The sequence below is a fragment of the Hyperoodon ampullatus genome (assembly GCF_949752795.1).
Source record: "Hyperoodon ampullatus genome assembly, chromosome: 14".
Lineage (NCBI taxonomy): Eukaryota > Metazoa > Chordata > Mammalia > Artiodactyla > Ziphiidae > Hyperoodon > Hyperoodon ampullatus.
In genome coordinates, this window is record NC_136927.1 from 67366277 (window position 1) to 67384385 (window position 18109).

The 18109-nt window shown below is 53.2% G+C and overlaps 1 protein-coding gene across 1 annotated transcript in view; it reads right to left on the bottom strand.

The window, feature by feature from the left end:
- Nucleotides 1-1772: 1772 nt before the first annotated feature.
- TGM2 (transglutaminase 2) overlaps nt 1773-18109 on the bottom strand; it is a gene marked incomplete at both ends in the record, with an annotated part of 30401 nt that continues 14064 nt past the window's right edge. The window contains 9 exons of the mRNA XM_079719096.1: nt 1773-1923; nt 2643-2779; nt 3771-3931; nt 8230-8502; nt 10306-10548; nt 12125-12228; nt 12876-13011; nt 15298-15475; nt 16467-16595. Of these exons, the coding sequence (XP_079575222.1) occupies nt 1773-1923; nt 2643-2779; nt 3771-3931; nt 8230-8502; nt 10306-10548; nt 12125-12228; nt 12876-13011; nt 15298-15475; nt 16467-16595 (1512 nt within the window). The remainder of the gene's footprint in view (nt 1924-2642; nt 2780-3770; nt 3932-8229; nt 8503-10305; nt 10549-12124; nt 12229-12875; nt 13012-15297; nt 15476-16466; nt 16596-18109) is intronic.

An 18109-nucleotide genomic window follows, 5' to 3' on the forward strand; every position in this document is an offset into this window, starting at 1 on the left:
AGCGAACAGAACAGACCTGGTTTGAATGTGAAAAATAAGCTCTTTTATTTCAGTACTTGCTCTGTGTGGCTCAAAAGCACATCTATGGCTTGCTTGGAACCCAAAAGTATTTATAAAACCATAGAGAAATCGAGCAATATGTATATAGAATAGAACATATATATTTTGGCTCAAGTGCTTCTTCCTGTGCAAAGCAGAAAGTTCTAAGTGCATCAGCGTGACTTTCCCCAAATCCCTCTCTGCGATTTGGAGGACTCTGGAGGCTTTGACCCCACTCCAGATACAGAATTCCCCCCGTTTCCCTTTTCCAGGCTGAGGGAGGCCCAGTCACATGGAGAGAGCGAGGGGTAAAGTCAGAGATGGCAACTTGTGGGGTCCCCGAGCTTAGTCAGGGGCAAGGGCTGTGTTCCAGGGCCCTGGCTCTTCAAAGAGCGGGTGGCTGAGATGCCAGCCTTGTTGGTGAGTGACCAGCACAGGCAACTAAGCCTCCTGTGAAGTCTACACATTGTGGTGGGTGAGGTCATGGGTAGGACAGGGGCTCTGGGGCTCTTTTCCCCTAGAACTGGGCTCTGAAGGAAGATGCCTGGGCACAGGTGGGGGACTCGGACAGTGCTGGGGTCAGGAAGGTGGTCATGGTCATGGTCTCATTCTCCGAAACATCCTGGCCTGTGACCTAAGGCTCTGTGAAGCCAGGGAGTAAGACTCAATGTCATTGGCAAGGCTGAGTCATATAAGGCACCAGAAGTGCACAGCTGAAGGGGCCTTGGAGATGAGCTGGTTCAACCACTCTGTGACCGATGAGCAGACTGAGGCCCAGAGAGGGGAAGGCAGTGGCGGGCCAGACTTGGGGCTCAAACCCAGGGCTCTAACCCCTCCAATTTCCTCCCCACCTCCTCATCCTAACTGGATCCTTTTTGATCAGGCCCCAAATGGCCCCTCTGACAGTCAGGTCAGGGCTGGTGTGGTGAACGGGGCCCTGGACTCAAGAGTCAGAAGGCCTGGCTCCATTCCTGCACCTTTATATTAAGCAGCCTTGCAAATATCCAGCGGTGCAGGGCGGGCCACCTCCCTTCTCCAAGCTGCAGTCTCCTCAACGAGAAAGCAGCTCCCACTCTGCAGTTTCCCATGGCAATTAAATGGGTTGGTGGCCGTGTGAGCCCAGGAAGCACTTAGTAGGTGCCTCACAATTGCGGGGTGCGGGGGTACTATTGGGCCAGGGCTGCTGGGATGTGGGGAGAGCTTGGGTCTGGACTATTCCTGGGACCCTCCCGATCTGCACCTGCTCAGGCTCTGCCAACGGCCCCTGGGGCCTGGGCACAATCTGGGGAAGGGGTTCAGGACACCCTAGGGAGCTGAGCTCCTTGATCTGGTCACTGGGCATACTGTTTTTCGCCTGCTCCCAGGGAAGGGGCCCTGGAGTTGATGAAACAATATGGCGGGTGGTCAGTGGCTTTCCAAATGGTATCTGGGCTGGGAAGGGAGACTGGAGTCCCTCCTCCCCGGCCCACCCCCCAGGCCCAGTCAGCCAAGATCAGGGCTCCCACTGTGGAGGCACAAAACATTCCTCGCAGGTGAGGGAGGTGGGGAGCCAGGCTCAGGGGGACCAGATGGGCCAGAAGTACATTCGATTCCAAAGAGCCCCCATAGGCAGCCCACCCTGCCCTGGGGTCTGGGGCCCAAGAAGGGGCAAATTTTGCTCATTAGCTTGGGATAAAGATTGGGGTCAAGTTGGGGGCCGTTGGCTGGCTCAGGTGGGGGTGGCACGGGGGCCCTTAGGAGGTGTTAACAATGACGTTCCTGAAGCCCTTCACGGCCTTCAGCCTGTCGCTCTCGAAGTTCACCACCAGCTTGTGGCGGCCCGCCTGCAGAGGCAGCAGGTCCACCCTCACCTTGACTTCCTCCCCCGCCTCCACGGGGTCCGGGCTGGGAGAGAGAGAGAAAGAGGGTGAGATCAGGGCCCTGGCCTTGTCCCCACGATGGGGACAGGCCAGGATGACACGTGACTACTGAGATCTTAGCCCAGAAACTCCATGGATGTATAGCTTTGTGCCAACAGAATAAAATGGGTCCCGCTCACCACTCTCCGAAGGCCTGGGCCATCTGCCTTCCTATGTGTAGAGGGGCTGGTGTGTTTGTGTGTGTGTGTGTGTGTGTGTGTACATGAAAGTGGATGGTGTGCTTGGGGGTAAGAGTGTGGATGCTCACGTGACCACATGCATGAAAATGCATTGAGCTGTACATACGTGACTTGTATGCTTTACTCTATGTAAATTACAATGAAAAAGTGAAAAAGAAGAAGTGTGTATGCTCGTAAGTGTACGTATATATAAATATGTATCCATGAGGGTACACCACACAGGCACGCATGTACACCTGTGTGTATGTGAGGACTCGGGTGTCCCGAGGTGGGTGCTTAGTGAATGTGTACCTGTTTAGGTTTGTGAACACATGTGCACAGAACGCAGCTAACGTGTGGGTATTTGGGCGTAGACACGGGGGAATATTAGGCAGGTGTGTGGGTGGGGGTGTGGGAAGGGAGAAGAGGGGGTTACGGGCCTGGGTTCAGTGCCGGAGGGTGCCCTCCCCCCCGCAGCATCTGCCCTCTGCTCCCAAGCCCCCAAGCTGGAGACACCAGCACTTACATTTCCACGGTCTTCTGCTCCTTGGTCAGGCCCGCCCCCTCCACGGTGAAGGTGCAGCCTGACAGCGGCGCGGTGAGCGGGTTCCGCAGGGACACCTCAACCACCAGCTTGCGATTCCGCCTGGGCTCTCCCAGGATCTAGAAGAGGCATGGGGCAGATGTAAGGGGCAGCACGGAGGGAGAGCAGTCCACAGCCCCTCAAGGGCATGCAGGGTCCCAACGGGGCCATCTCCACCTTTGCTGCAGTTTGGCCCAATGCCTGCCTAGCTCCGCCGCTAACATTCCTCGCCTCATCTGGAAAACACAGATGATGACACCTGCCCAGGCCTCCTTCATGGAGCTGAAGTGAGGCTCCACGCAACCCACAGGATGTGTAAAATGCCTCCCTCATTCTAGGGTCTAGGGTGGAAAGATCAGAGTCTTTGGAGCCAGGCTGATCTCTGCCCCTTTCTCACTGTGTGACCTTGGCAAAGTTACTACCCTCTCTGAGCCTTGGTTTCTTCACAGGAGAGAAATGCCTGACTGCAGGGCTCTCCTGAGGATTAACTGAGCTAATATGTGCAAGCTCCTAGCAGACTGTCTGGCACACAGCGCTCACTCCCTCCTGCTGTGCTCTTTACCATTTATTTGTAACTGCAGCGTTTGGGGATCTGGGGCTGTGACTCCTCCAAGTGAATCACTATGATGACCATGAAGGTGGTGATAAGAATAGTCAGTTTTTATTGAGCCCTCATAATGTGCTGGATATGGTTCTATGTGCTTCTTGTAGATGCACATTTAATCCTTACAACACCCATTTTATAGATGAATAAATAGACTCCAGAGTCTGTGCCCTTAACAACACATCCCTTCCTGCCCCACCAGGGCCCCAGGACCTGGGAATCTAGCATTAGTAGTTTAGCTTTTAAGGGTCCATGAGTCTGAGATTCCTCCCTAAGTGCCATGATCCTACTACTCTGGGATTTTAGGATTCATTCCTAGAGGCTGTGAGTCCCAAATTCTGCTTCATGATGCTTTTCTTTGATGAACCTAGGATCTGAGGAACCTGGGGCATCAGAGATCTTGAGGTTGCAGGGAGGGAGGTGCATGCACGTGTGGGGACCTGTCCAGGGACCCAGCCAGCCCTTACCCGGATCTTGATTTCTGGATTCTCCAGATAGATGTCCCTCTCAGCCAGCAGGTAGCTGTTGGCCGCTGGCTCGACGAAGAGGCCCCGCACCTTGATGAGGTTCGACTCGGTCAGGCAGTCACAATACTTTTCGTAGAGGATTCGAAGGGGAATGCTCTTCTCTGCAGGAGGGGAGAGGGGAGAGCACGCATGACATCTGAATCGTGGCCCCCACCTCTCCTATGGCATCTCCACAAGGCACAGAGAGGGCAAGGAATGAACTCGAGGTCACACAGCTGGTGAATGGATGGGCATGTCCCAGCACTTTCCCTCACCTGCCCTGGCTCCAAGGCTCCCAGGGAGGAAGTGGGGAGGGGAGGCTTGGGCTTTAATCCTGCCTCTGCCCTTCGCTAACTGGGGATGCTGGGCAAGTCACTCCACCTCTCAGGACCTCCATTTCCCCCCATGAGGTCAGGAGAATTGTACCCATTTACAGATGAAGAAACACCTCTGCCAGTAAGTGTTCAGATCAGGAGAGCTGGCCCTGCTTGGCCACTGTCTGACTGTGTGAGCCTGGGAAGATGACCTCCCCTCTCTGTTTCTCCTCTGTTCCCTCTGTTCCCTGGGACATCTGGCACCCGCTGGGCAGAGCTAAGACCAGAGGTCATTTCAGAGCAAAAGCCACACAAGTGATAGGGGTGAGAAAAAAGCCGGCAGGGCCAACCCCTCCCGCTGCAGAGAAGCAAAGTGTGGATTGCAGCCCCATTTCTCTGACAAGAACACTGAAGCCTTACGGCACCAGGGGTCAGCTTACAGGAGGCAGAAAGGAGCAGTGAAAAGGGCACAGGACTGATTCTCCACAGGCCCTGCTTGTTCACCCGGTCGCAGGGAACCTTGGGAAAAATCCCTTCTGCTCCTCGGGCTTCCCCCCATCAAACAACAGTGTTGGAGGGATGGTCTTGGGGCTCCGTGGAGCCCAGCCAACCTCTCCTCACTGTCCCAGTGCCACGACGGGAGATGCTGTTTCTTCTTTTTCTGCCATCTGTCCCTCCGTCCCTGCACTAGACCAGCGTTTCCCAAACTCCAGCCATTCATGTGATTTTTCACATGTCTGAGTAACTAACTCCTCATGAAATAATTTTTCTTTCAGTCCCCTCGCTTTACACTTTTTAACCTTTTTTGCTTAGGGAAATTTTTCATCATTATTTGCAGAAAACCTGTCTCATTTACCATAAGTAGCAGGAAGCTGGTAAAAACAAACACCAGCAAACAAAGTGATGTTTATTCAATTCGGGCTAATATTCTCACCTGCTGAGGGCTCTGAGTTTGAGACCTGAGCTTACTGTTAAAGAGGGAGGTTAGCAAGGGTCTGGGGTGCCCGGGCCAGTGAGCACCTCTAGGGCCGTGAAGGCCTGAGCAGACGGTCACCTTCTCTCTGCATGAGTCAAGGTCCAGGTCCTGGCTGGGCACACTGGTGTTCCCCGTCCCACTCTCTGGAAAATGTGTGCCCAGCCCTCTAGTCACTCATTCCTGGGGTGGATCTGCCCCAACCTCTGCTCAGATGATGTGTGTGGGGGGGGAAAACCAAAGCTTCTGCCAAAAAGGACAAAAAGGAGTGAAAATTCCTGGGTCAGGACCTGGTGGAGCACAGTGGAAACTCTGACCAGCTCCACAGGAAAGACGGCAACCATTGTCCTCCAGGGGCCTGGAGGTGGCCCCAGCTGTTAACTTTTCCAGGAGGCTTAGGCCAGGGTGGGGCTGGACCTTCGAGAACTGCCATCTACAGGCCAGGGGCCCTGGCCTTGGCTTCGGGCCAGATGCTGGCTGAAAGAGGGAAACATTTGCGGTTAGTGTCTATTCATTCCTTAGATGATTCCTTTGATCATCACAGAGATCACGCTGCCTGCATTCCTCATGACCCACCTGGAGGGGTGAGGGTATCCAGAGAGAGAGAAGGGGGTGGGTGGCAGGAAGGGAGAGAGCAAGGAGGCGGGGTGGGGGTCAGCTGGATCCAGTTCAGCTGTCCTAGGCCTGGCTTCCTGTCCGCTAGCACATGGAAATCCCCCAGATCTTATCATCAAAGAATAACCAGCAAGTCAGACAAAGTTCAGGGTCTCACAGGGTGGGAGAATCACTCTCAGGTTGACTTTGGCCTTGGAGGCCTCAATAGGGCATCCTGGCCTAGCCCCACCTGAGGGCAACACGCAGGACCACTGCCCTCCTCTGCCCTCTCCCGACAGGCTGTGCCCCGCAGAGGTCTCCGTAGCAGGAGGGACCCCTCCGCTGTGAACACAACCTCAGGAAGAAACCCTGGCGGCTGTGGCTGAAGCAGAAGAATGCTGCGAAAGGCCTGAGGGTATCTGGGAGGCAAAGGGTGACTCAACAGCAGCCTGGGTGGAAGTTATTCTGGCATCCCTGGCTCAGGTTGGAGTTCACCTTACGATACACATTCCAGGAAAGGCAATTCCTCCCTTTGAAGCGGTTCTGAGCCTGAGGAAGAACTGACACGTGTGCATTCACACAAAGGGGCTGGAAGGGCTCTTCAAAGATGAACCAGCCTTTGCACAAATGGGGAACCCGGGGCCTGGAATGGAGAAGAGAAATACCCAGGAGCCCATAGCCTGTGGGCAGAACTGCAGGAACTAGGACCTCGGTATCCCGACCACCCCACACACCTATAGGGATGGAGCCCTGCCCCTGCCTCGGGGCCTGGATGTGGAGATGAGAGCTGGGTCCTCTGCACACCAGCAAGGTTGGCAGTGACTCAGGAAGCACTGAGCCCGGCCCTGAGACCATTGCCTGGCACAGCAGGGTTCAGGAAAGACGCTTTTCGGCCTCCCCACACCTGTCGGCACTTGCTCAGCGAAGAGTGAAGAGCGCCCCCGTGTCCAGGCACCATTATACACTTTCCAGATCTTTCCTGAGCACACATCTCCTTCGCAGCCCATGAGGGGCATGCTAATGCCCCATTTGATGGATGAGTGTGATTCAAGGCCCAAGGTTATACATCTAGAAGGTGGGAGAGGTTCTTCCCTGGTGGTCCAATGGTTAAGACTCCGAGCTCCCAATGCATGGGGCACAGGTTGGATCCCTGGTCGGGGAACTAAGATCCCACACGCCACATGGCGTGGCCAAAATTAATAATAATAATAATAATAATAGAAGGTGGGAGAGGCCAGATTCAAAGCCAAGTCTGGCCTCCGAACACGCCTAAGTGTTGGGGCCCCAGCCCTGGTGCCACATGGCTCTGCCCTTAGAGTCTGCCGCTGCTCAGGGACCCTGACAGAGGGTCTGCTCTGTCCTGGTGTGTGGCTCCAGGGTGCCTGAGATGGGCCTGAGATAGAGGCCCCAGGGTTGACTGATGTTCTACTCAGATCATGCTGACCCCAGGTCCTCTCCCAACTCGAAGACCCCCCTGCCCTCCACATGCCCACAGGCTTCAAGTGCAGGAACGGAGAATGGGCTGCTGCGGGGGATAGGAGACTGGGCTCCGTGCTGCCTCCCTAAGTGACCTCGGCAGCCGCAGCCCCTCTCAGGGTCTCCAGCTTAATTTTAGGGAGATAACCAGTAGTGGTGACAAAGCCAGCAGTGAAAGGGATCAAGGGGACGATGACTGTGCAGGCGTCCGATCAAGAAGCCAGAGCGACAGAGGCTCTGCCCAGGGTTGAGGGCTGGGTGAGCTACTGACATCATTTCAGCCCCAAACGGGGAAGGGGATCTGCTCCCAGGGGGGCCAGGCCAGGCACTGGAGCCATGGAAGAGGAAAAGATCAGAGCTTTTCCTTTCCTATCACTGTTAGAGCCACACTGTCCAGTATGGCAGCTTCCGGCCACATGCGGCTATTTAAGTGAAATTAAAACTTTAGTCCCATAATTACACCAGCCACACTGCAAGCCCACAATAGCCACATGGAGCTAGTGGCCACCGCACTGGACAACGCAGATACAGGACATCCTTATATCACAGAAAGTTCTCTGGGTAGTGCTGGTCTTGAATCTCTTCTCTCTGAGCCTGAGAACCTCCAGAGAAATAGGAGAGGTTCTCAAAGGGGCTCTGGGGAGAGGCACCTGTAGTGTGAGTTGCTGGAGACGGAGGAAAGGAATTTGCTGGAAGGGGCAGCAGAGTCTGGGAAAGCAGTCAGGGGTCCTGCGAAGATGAGATGGAATGAAATAGAATAGTTGCTACGAGTACAGGTTCAAGTCTCTGTCCTGTCACTTCCTGTGTGGCCTTGGGAAAGTTACTTAACCTCTCTGTGCTCAGTCTTCTCATCTGGAAAATGGGGCCATAAAAGAATCCACCTCCTACTTTTGTTATAAGAAGGAACTGGGTTGCTATTTATAAAGTGCCGAGGACAGGGCCTGACCCACAGTGAGGGCAATGGGAGTGTCTGTGAGGTAGATGGCACACGTTCAGCTCTCAGGGCACGACCTAGCATGTCGTCAGGGTGGTCAACAGCTGCTCCAGGAACACAGGGCCTTACCAGAGAAGGGCTCCAGGGAAAAGTTGAGCAGGTTCTTGGTGCCACACTCGGGTCCCAGGATCCCGTTGTAGCTGACGGTGCGGGCACAGAGCAGGAGGCAGCCAGTGTGGTCCTTGGCAGTGTTGTTGGTGATGTAGGCAAAGACGTCGAAGTCGCTGCCCCTGTTCATGCCCTGGCCCACACGGATCCGCATGGCCACCCCTGTCTCCTCTTTATCAGCCAGTTTGTTCTGGTGGTTGGCCCTTGTGAAGGCTTCCCTCTCCTCTGCGGACCCTGTGGGGACACGGAAGAGAGCTTCATCACAGCTGGAAGGGGGATCAATGAGAAGGAGGCTGGGAGCAGGGCAAGCTGGCTTCTCAGAGTCCTGGTGACTCAAAGCACCCCTGAGGGAGCCCCTTCTTTACATTACTGTGCCAGGAGGAGGAAAGAGTATTTTATTTACTTTCCACAAGTGAACTCCTATACATCCCTCAAGACCCATCCCCAAATGACCCCTCTTCCAGGATGCCTTCTCTGACTCCTCCTTTCCCAGGATGAAAGAGTCACAATGTCTTTTGGAGTTTCATAGCTGCCTATTGCCTGTCATGGTGTTTTGGCCCACCAGGTTTTTTTTCTGTTCATATGCTTACACTCTCAAGCCTCTTGAGGACTAAGACTGTGTTTTACTTAATCTTAAGTCATACCCAATGCCTACAACAGTGTTTGGTGCCTAGCAGGCACTGATACAATGAGAACTTTCTCACCTCTAAGCATTTGCACAGGGACCACTTCTACCTGAAATCCTTTCCCTCCCTTCTCTGCCTGTTGAGCTTTCCAGCAGGAATGACTGCCCCCTGCTTTATATTCCATTTACTTCTCCCCATGTGCCTTTTATTTTTGTCCCCGGTGTTGTTGGGTACATATTTATTTCTTCTATCAAATCATCAGCTCTAGACCTTTCAGAGGCCAGGGAAAGCATCTTTTCCTTCTGCTTTAGCCCTTCCCACTAGAGCACAGCCACTTAATACCCAATCCCCAGTCAGCCCTGGAGAGTCAACAGGGGTCAGATAAAGGCTGTGGTTTCTTAGTCACTTCTGTGAACCCTACTGTGCTTGGCACAGACCGTAGATGCTTAGAAAATATCTGTCTATTGAATTGGCCATTGGATGTGCTCAAATTCAATTTTTAAAGTAAACCACATCTTTTTCCCACTACTGATTTAATATTAGTAGCAGAAAGAAGCTTCATCTTTGTGTCTGATTGAGCCCATCTTATTATCTTTAAGTTTCTTTTGGTCCATTTCTCTTTAAACCTTTCCAATCTACCTTCATGCCCACTTCCCCACCTGTGTGTGAAATGCTAAAACAATTAACACTACAGAGTTCCAGGAACTTCTCTTCCGTGGCCCCTCTGGACTTCCAAGCCTCTTCAGCACAAATAGGTTGCAATAAAAAAGCATGGAGGGACCTCCCTGGTGGTCCAGTGGTTAAGACCCGTGCTCCCAATGCAAGGGGCCCGGCTTCGATCCCTGGTCAGGGAACTAGATCCCTCATGCTGCAACTAAAGATCCCGCATGCCACAACTAAAAATCACGCATGCCGCAGCTAAGACCCAGTGCAGCCAAATAAATAAATAAATAAATATTTAAAAAAAAAAAAAAAAAAAAAGCATGGAATTGACCATCTATTCTTGGAGCTCCCACCACTAATAAGCTCTGTTAAACAACATTGACATCATGATTTTTCTGTTAAGATGAAAGCCTCTCTTGTATAACAGCCATCCCTTTCAGTTTTATTGAGTCAAACTAACAAAGAAAGTGAGGCTTAAAAACCAAATGAAATATTTTTGTGGAATATAGAATTCTTTTCCTAAATGAATAATCCTTTACCACTGTCCCCCTGCCCCCAGTGTGTTTGTCAAGTTTGCACCTGATTCTAAGGAATTTCTTGAAATGGAGAGTAACCTACAGATCATTGTTGTTTGCAAGCTGCCAGAAAACACACACACACACACACACACACACACACACACACACGCCCTCTGGGCTGGTAAACAAGCTGTTTATCCACAAGGCAGTGATGAGCCGAGGGCCCCTACCCTCCGGGTACTTGTAGGTGTGGGTAATGTCCTCCCGCTCATCTCTGCCCACACTCTTTGTGCTGATCTTCTGCCCCACGACCAGGGAGCGGTTGATGGACTTGTGCATGGACCCATCATCCTGCCGGATCCAGTCCACCACGTCGGCGTTGACCTCGGCAAAGACGAAAGGGGCATCGTACTTGGTGCTCAGGTCGCCCACCTTGATGGCACGAACGGGAACCGGGCCACAGCAGTATGTCCCTGGTTGGGAGGAGGAGGAGGGTAAGACGAGCCTGGGCTGAGGGGAGGGTGGTACCTCCAAAATCTTCCACAATTCAACCACACGTAGCTGAAAACCTGGAGACCATATAGCCTTTGACTCAGGGATTCCATTTCTAAGAAGGCAGCATCAGGTAAGAATTAAGAATTCCAGGGGAGGGAGTTCCTTGGTGGTCTAGTGGTTAGGACTCTGTGCTTTCACTGCCGGGGCCCTGGGGTTCAACCCCTGGTTTGGGAAACTGAGATCTTACAAGGCATGCAACAAGACAAAAAATGACAAAAAAAAATTCCAGGGGACCCTGGAACCCAGCTTCTGGGGTTCAAATCTCAGCTCAGTCTCTTATTAGCTGTGTGACCTTGGAGAAGTCACTTAACTTCTCTGAGTCCTGGCTTCACGTGGGGATATTTGTACCTACCTAATGAGGATTGGCAAACACTTATGGCTATGTGTTTGGTAAACAGAAATGTATCCCAAGGCACTTAAGGAAATGAGGAAGCCAACAGTAGGCAATACTTTACAGGGGTGTGTGTCTGTCTGGTTTCCTGCCCAGACTGAGAGTAGCAGTCAGTGTCGGACACTGACTCAGGGAGTGTGTGCTAACGAAATGAACGAGAGAGCTAGATGTTTATCTGGGTGTGGTTTACCACTGCCTCAAACTGGTCACAGATTTAAACGTTGAGGACTAGAGGCTTGGTAGCTATATTACAGTGCGTCCATTTGATGGAATGTGGTAACATTAAATTATAATCACAGAAAACTATCTGATAGAGAAATGCTAATGCTATATGGAGAAGTGACAGGGCCAGGATGAAAGGCCATGTGCAGGAAGAGTTCTTAACCTGGGGTCCATGGAACCCCCAAGGCACAGCAAATAGAATTCAGGAGTTCATAAACTTGGATGGGAAAAAATTACATCATTATTTTCACTTCCTTCGACTGTGAAAGAAGACCAAAAACCACAGTCTTAAGTGCACTTATGACTTGTCACTCATAAGAACCACAGATATTTTTATATCTCTATAGTTGTTACAGATAACTGGAAATATAGATTGTGTTCATCTCTACCACAAAATTATGGAACTTATTGATTCTACTAATAAATCTTGTTATACAAAGCATATATTACTATATCACAAATTTATTTTAAAAAATTTTGATAACTATATTGCAATGTAATTGAACCCTAGGTGTTATATTGTGTGTATTTAAACTATTATTCTGACGAAGGATTCATTTGAAATTATCGGAAGCTGTGTGTGAATGTTAATGAAATTTCTTGGGGGGAAGAGGACAAAGATGCTATTTGACTTTTTTTCTTTGTGCTTCTCCATATTTTCTGTTTTCCACAATGTGCATGAATTCATTTTCAAATTATAAAAGAGGTGTTTTATAAAATATCAGTGAGGTCCCCCAACACTCAGTGTTCTTTGGAGTCAGCCAGAGCTGGGTTAGCATCCCAGCTCTGCCACTTTCCAGCTGAGGAGCCCCTCTGCTGAGTGGGTCCCCTCCAGCCTCTGTTTCTTCATCTCGGTAATGGGGCCACACCTGCCTACCCACCTTCGCTCTTCTCCTGGGGCGTGGGGTCCAGGGCCTGCCACCCCTCGTATCCCGGCTGCAGGTCAGGCCTGGTCATCCACGACTCCACCCAGCAGTGGAAGTTCCTGTTGGGGAAACAAAGCAGAACGTGGACCAGGACTCTCACGCAGACGTTCACGGTCACCTCCTGCGGGCTGTCCACACTCGCCTTATCCTAAGCTGACCCCGGAACATCCGCCCACACACTTTGCTCTTCCTCTGGGGGCCCCAGTCGGGTGCTCCCTCCTACACTGGGAGTCCTCAACCCCTCTCCCCTCCTCCTTTCCCCCTCTCAGTGGCTCTGCAAGCCCAGCGGACCGGACCTCCTAATTTCTCGACTCTTCCTTCTTTTTCAGCTCACAGGCTCTGCCTGGATTCAGACCCCACCACCACCCACCTGGACCACAGCCCCGCCCCCTGCTTCCGATCTGTCCCCACGGTCACCAGCACACCCCTCTCCAGTCTGAAGCCTTTGGAATCAAGACCAGACCCCTAGCCCGGCAGTGCAGACCCCGGACGGTGTGTTCTCCCTGACGCCCTTTCATGCTCCCTGCATTGACTTTCCTTCCTCTTGGCCTTTGCTCCTGCCGTCCCCCTCCCGGAGCCTCTCCAAGGCCCGCTTCCTTTTGTCCAGACACTGTTCAACGTTTAACCCGGTTCAAATGTGACCTCCTCTGAGACATGGCCCCAAGTTTCCTCTCCAGGGGATCCTTCCCACTGAGTGCCCCCTCACCAGATCATCTCGCTCTTGTCATTCTGGATCTCCCCAAACTCGTTGCGGAAGTACTCGATGAGCAGGTTGCTGTTCTGGTCGTGGGCCGAGTTATAGTTGGTCACGACGCGGGTGGGGACGCCGAGGCACCGCAGCACTGGGTCGGGGGACACGGTGGAGAGAGCTTAGGGGATGAGCTGAGGCCCTAGAGACATCTGCTCTGCTTGGGCCTCCACGTGGGAGCACTGCACGCTGGTAAGGGTGTGCCATCCCCTTGCCCGGACAATGGCACCCACCTCGCTGGTTGCCCCATGTCCACTCTTTCCCTTTCACATCACAGCTAACAACAGACTCTAAATGCAAATCGGACATTAACAGTCCTCTGCTAAACCCTCAATGGCTCCCCACAGCCCTCGAGGTCAAAGGCCAGACCTCCACCATGGCCCTTGCCCTGCAGGGTCTGGCCCCTGACCACCTCCTGCACACTTTGCTCCAGCCACACTGGCCTCACTGCTCCTCCAGCACTCCATGCTGCCAACAGCCCCAGGACATTGGCATATGCTGTTCCCTGGGCCAGGAAGGCCACCCGGCCAGGTTTAGATTACCCCATCATTTGCATTCATAGCAAAACTGGGGATTCATTATCATTCTCAATATACAGGTGTGTGAAGGATTCTTTAATTTATCCTCTGAGGGCAGTGAGCGAGCTGTCTTATTTTATATCCCCGGAGCCCAGCACAGGCCTGGCACAGACTAATTTGTCAAATGGGATGAAGGAGTGGGTGAGGTAGAAAGAAAAGGAGGAAGGGAAGGAAAGAAGTAATGACAGAGATTCAGAGTGAGGAGTGAACAGCGGGGCAAGCAGAAGAGGGAACAAAGGTCAGGAGCCCTTCCGTTCCAGCCTCAGCTGCTTCAGGCTGTGTGGCCTGAGGCCAGTCCCTTCGCCTCTCTGGGCCTTGTTTCCTCCTCTCTAGCCCAGGGTTCAGGTGCACTGGGACTCCATCGTGGACCAGGAGGGCCTGCATTTGTGCCTCAGCACAGTTTACAGAGGGCCCGGAGTAACTGGGAAAGGGACTGGTGTTGGAATGATAGGTGACAAAGAGGCAGGATGTCAAGTGGCATCTATAGACCGCAGAGGAGGGACGAAGACCCCGGGCACGAATCCTGCCCGAATGGTGATGCTAGGTGCTCCTGACAGAGGGAATTATGGGTGTTTTTCCTCCTTCAGTTTTTTATGTTACTTTTTATGTAAAATGTAAAAGTAACATAGTCTCAGGGTAAGGTAAAGAGAGTAACATCTAAAAAAAGAAGTGAAACAGAAAGTCCTACTAAATATAATCAGTAGGACCTTTGTTTTACTTTTAGTTTTGATTGAGGTTGAGTCTTTGAGACAGGGGAGGGGCAGGGATGTGACCTTTGCCCTGTGCCCACCATCAACCAGGGCAAGAGCTTCCCCGATGGCCCTGGATTCTGGCCGGGAGACATGAGGGCACTGGGAGGAGGAAGGAAGGAGCAGCTGTGACCCTTCACCTCTTGCCTGGTTCCTGTGCCCCTCAACTTGGGTAGAGTCTGGACGCTCTGCTGCCCATGGCAAGGGCTGATGTCCCAACCCCAGGCCTTGCCCCACCATGTGACAGGCTTCAGAGTACAGACCTGAGGCTTGGGGAGGCCTGTCCCCGCTGCCCAGGGAGCAAGGCTCCACTCCTGTCCCAGGGGCGGTGTCCCGGGAGGCCTCATCATCACAGTCTAAGGCCAGGAGGCTGTGCCAGAGGCGGGCCCACCTCATTCCAAGCCTGGCTGTGCCACTCACCAGCTGTGCGACCTTGGCCAAGCCACTTCTCTTCTCTGAGCCTCCATTTCCTCCTCTAAGGGGAGCTAATAATAGCGGCTTGTAATGATTCAGAGAGGAATGGGTATGGGCAGGCTGGCCAAACAGAAAAGTGTGTCACTGTGCCCGTCACTGCAAACGTCCATCCAATCACTGTCAGCCGACTTATGGACACAGAGAAAATGCCCCAAGATCCAGCTGAGGAATCCCAGCTTCCCCGGAAACCCACAAACCCCACCTAACTTGAACCAGAGACTGTGCTAAGTGACATCTCCCCAGGTCCTAAGCGCTCCCTGGGACTTGGGTCAGTTACTGCTGTCTCCATTTTACACATGAGGAAACTTAGGCTTGGAGACACCAGTTCTCTTGCCCAAGTCCTCCAGGGGTCAGAGGCAGAGCTGGAATTCAACCCGGGCAGTCCGTCTCATGTCCCTGGGCCGATCCACCATTCAGCTCCCTGCAGAAACCCCGTGACCACGGGGGTCAGACGCCCCCTTATTTGACCAAATCTCCCTGGCTCCGTTACACATCAGGCCTGGGAGAAGGCTGCAGGGACCCGGGCTCACAGAAGCCAAGGGCGGTTCCAGGCCCTCTCACATCCCGTGTGCCGCTCACCAGTGCAGGCCACAGCAGCAAAGACCCAGCACTGGCCATACTTGACGCGCTGGCAGCCGCCATTCTTCCAGCGACGCAGGATGTCCACGCTGCCGATCCAGAACATGGGGTTGATGCCATCCCTGTAGTTGTTGTCCCAGCGTCCCAGCAGCACGCCCAGGTCATCATTGCAGTTGACCTGCAACCAGCGAGAGTGTCAGAGGGACCAAGCCTGGGGAAAGGGTGACGGCTGCACTAGGGTGGGCATGAGTTCAGCACATGGTGAAAGGCAGGGAAGGGCGTTCCAGGTTGAAGGAACAGCAGGTGCAAAGATCCCAAGGTGCGACAGACTGGGAGGTTAGAGACGGCTGGCGCGGGAGAGAGAAGCGGGAGGGAGGAGGCAGAGAGGGGTCAAGGTCGTGAGGGTGATGCTGGAGATGTGAATTTGTCCACGGGGTGGCAGGGGAGTGACACGGCGTGACCTGAGTTTTACAAAGACCCCCTCTGGCCCCTGCCCAGATTGTGCCATTTGCCCCCAGACTCCCAGAGCCTCCTGACCGTGGCCCTGAGGCCCGCACCGTCTGGCCCTGCCCCCCCTGCAGCCCGCCTGCATCCGACCCTCCTGCCTGTCTCTGCTCCAGCCATACTGGCCCCCCTTTTGCTCCTCAAACCTGCCACAGTCGTCCCTCCTCAGGGAGCCTTTGCACACAAGCTGTCCCCTCCGCCTGGGATGCTCCTGTCCTCCCAGTTACTAGGTCAAGTCGGGACTCCTCACTCAGGGAGGTCCCCCAGCCCCTTGCTGGGGTTAGGCCCTGTGTTCAGACACTGTCACACATCTGGCCCCTTTGGTGAGTGCATCGTAACTTACGACTGTGCGCTCATGTGATACTGTGGTTCCGCCTGTCTCCTCCCACACACACCCTAGAACGGAAGCTCGATGAAGTTAGAGACCATTCATGTCTTACACCTGCTTTTCCCTGGTGCCTAGGATGTGGGTGGCACTTGACGAATACTTGCTGGATGAGTGAGTGAATGAATGAATGAATGGATTGCTTTGAGGGACCACATGGCATTACCCGCATTTGTACCTTGTCTCTCCAAATACAAGGTCTCCTAGCTGGGACTCACCCATCTCTTGGGTTCCCCCACCATGCCCAGTGCGGGGCCTGGCAGGCCTGCTACTCACTCACCATGGCGCTCACCACCCGGCCCACGTAGACTGGACTGCTGCGGCGCGAGCAGTCGCGGCCAGCGTCCCTCAGGAACTTGGGGTTGACGTCCAAGAGCATCAGGCAGATGTCCAGAATCCCGTCTTCAAACTGTGTCAGAGGAAGCAAGGGGAGGATGAGGGAGCTGAGAAGTCACCTCCTCTGGGAAGCCTGCCTTGAAGTCCAGCAGCTGTGGGACCCCTCTGCTCTGTCTCACACAGCAGATCGGAGGCTCGGAGGCTCGGGCTGGGTCTGTCACATCTCCGTGGTGCCAGCTTTTCCTGGCCCAGGAAAGGGGGGGTGAGGTGGGACAATGACTGAGTGTGTGAGAAAGGGGGAGGGGGTGTGACTGCATCCAGGCTGGGGGGTCCTAGGAACTTGGAGCAGAGCCCAGAGTGAAAAGCCCAGCGTCCCTGGAGCGTCCCTCCCCTCCGACTCACCTCAGGCCCAGCCACTGCACTCCCCCACCGCCAAGTCTTCACTTCCCTAAAGCCTGACTCACCCTGCAGAGCTGATGAGCCTCCCCTCCTTCCCCATCCCATCACCACACACCGTTCGGATTGGAACCAAAGTACAGACTGTAAAGATGCACCCAGAGTAAAATCTAGACTTTTCCCTGTGGCCTGCAAGGCCCATTAAGATCTGTGTCCCATAGAGAACAAACGTATGGACTCCAAGGAGGGGGAAAGTGGCAGGGCAGGCGGAGGAAGGGAGGTGGTGGTGGTGGGATGACTTGGGAGATTGGGATTGACATATATACACTAATGTGTATAAAATTGATAACTAATAAGAACCCGCTGTATAAAAAATAAATTAAATTAAATTAAAAAAAAAAGCTCTGTGTCCCACCCCATCTTTGACCTCATCTCTCACCGCTCTCACCCATACTCATTCTGCTCCAGGCTCACTGCCTCAGGACCTTTGTACTTGCTATTTCCTTTGCTTGGAATGCTCTTCCTGCCTCTCTCTGTGTGACACACACCTTCTCATCCTTGCAACTCAGATGTTATGTTTTTCAAAATCTCTCCGTGTCACCTTCCATCGGACCACCCATCTGTCACGTTCAAGGGCTCTCCTGTCTGCCCCCTGCTCCCCGTCTCTGTGGTCTTGTCCCAAACCAGGCCTTATCGCAGGTTTCCCTCCGTGATGCAGAATAGCCCTCCCTGGCTTGAACCCTTCATTTTGTGGCTCCCTATTGCCATCAGCCTGACATTCAGGGCTGTTCACAACCTGAACACTGCTGACTTCTCCCACGTCATCTCCTGGGGCCCCTTCTCATATAAGTGCTCCCCAAACAGTAACATCCTTCTTAGGTACAACATAAACTTTCCCACCTCTGAACTTTGGCTCATGCTGTTCCTTTTGCTTGGAATACCAGGCACCCACCTCTTCCAAAGCTCAGCTCAAATGCTGCTTACTTCAGGAACTGCCTGATTCCCTTCCTTCCTTTAGGTCTTATCATCCTGGCTAGTGATGACTTCTGGAAGTTTGCAAGGCCATGTCCCACGGCCCCGCACAACCTGGACACAGACCAGGAACTCAGAAAATGAAAGGGAGGAGTTAGCTTTGTTCTGTCTCTCAGGGGAGAATACAGAGCCCTGGGAAATAAGAGCCAATTCATTTTT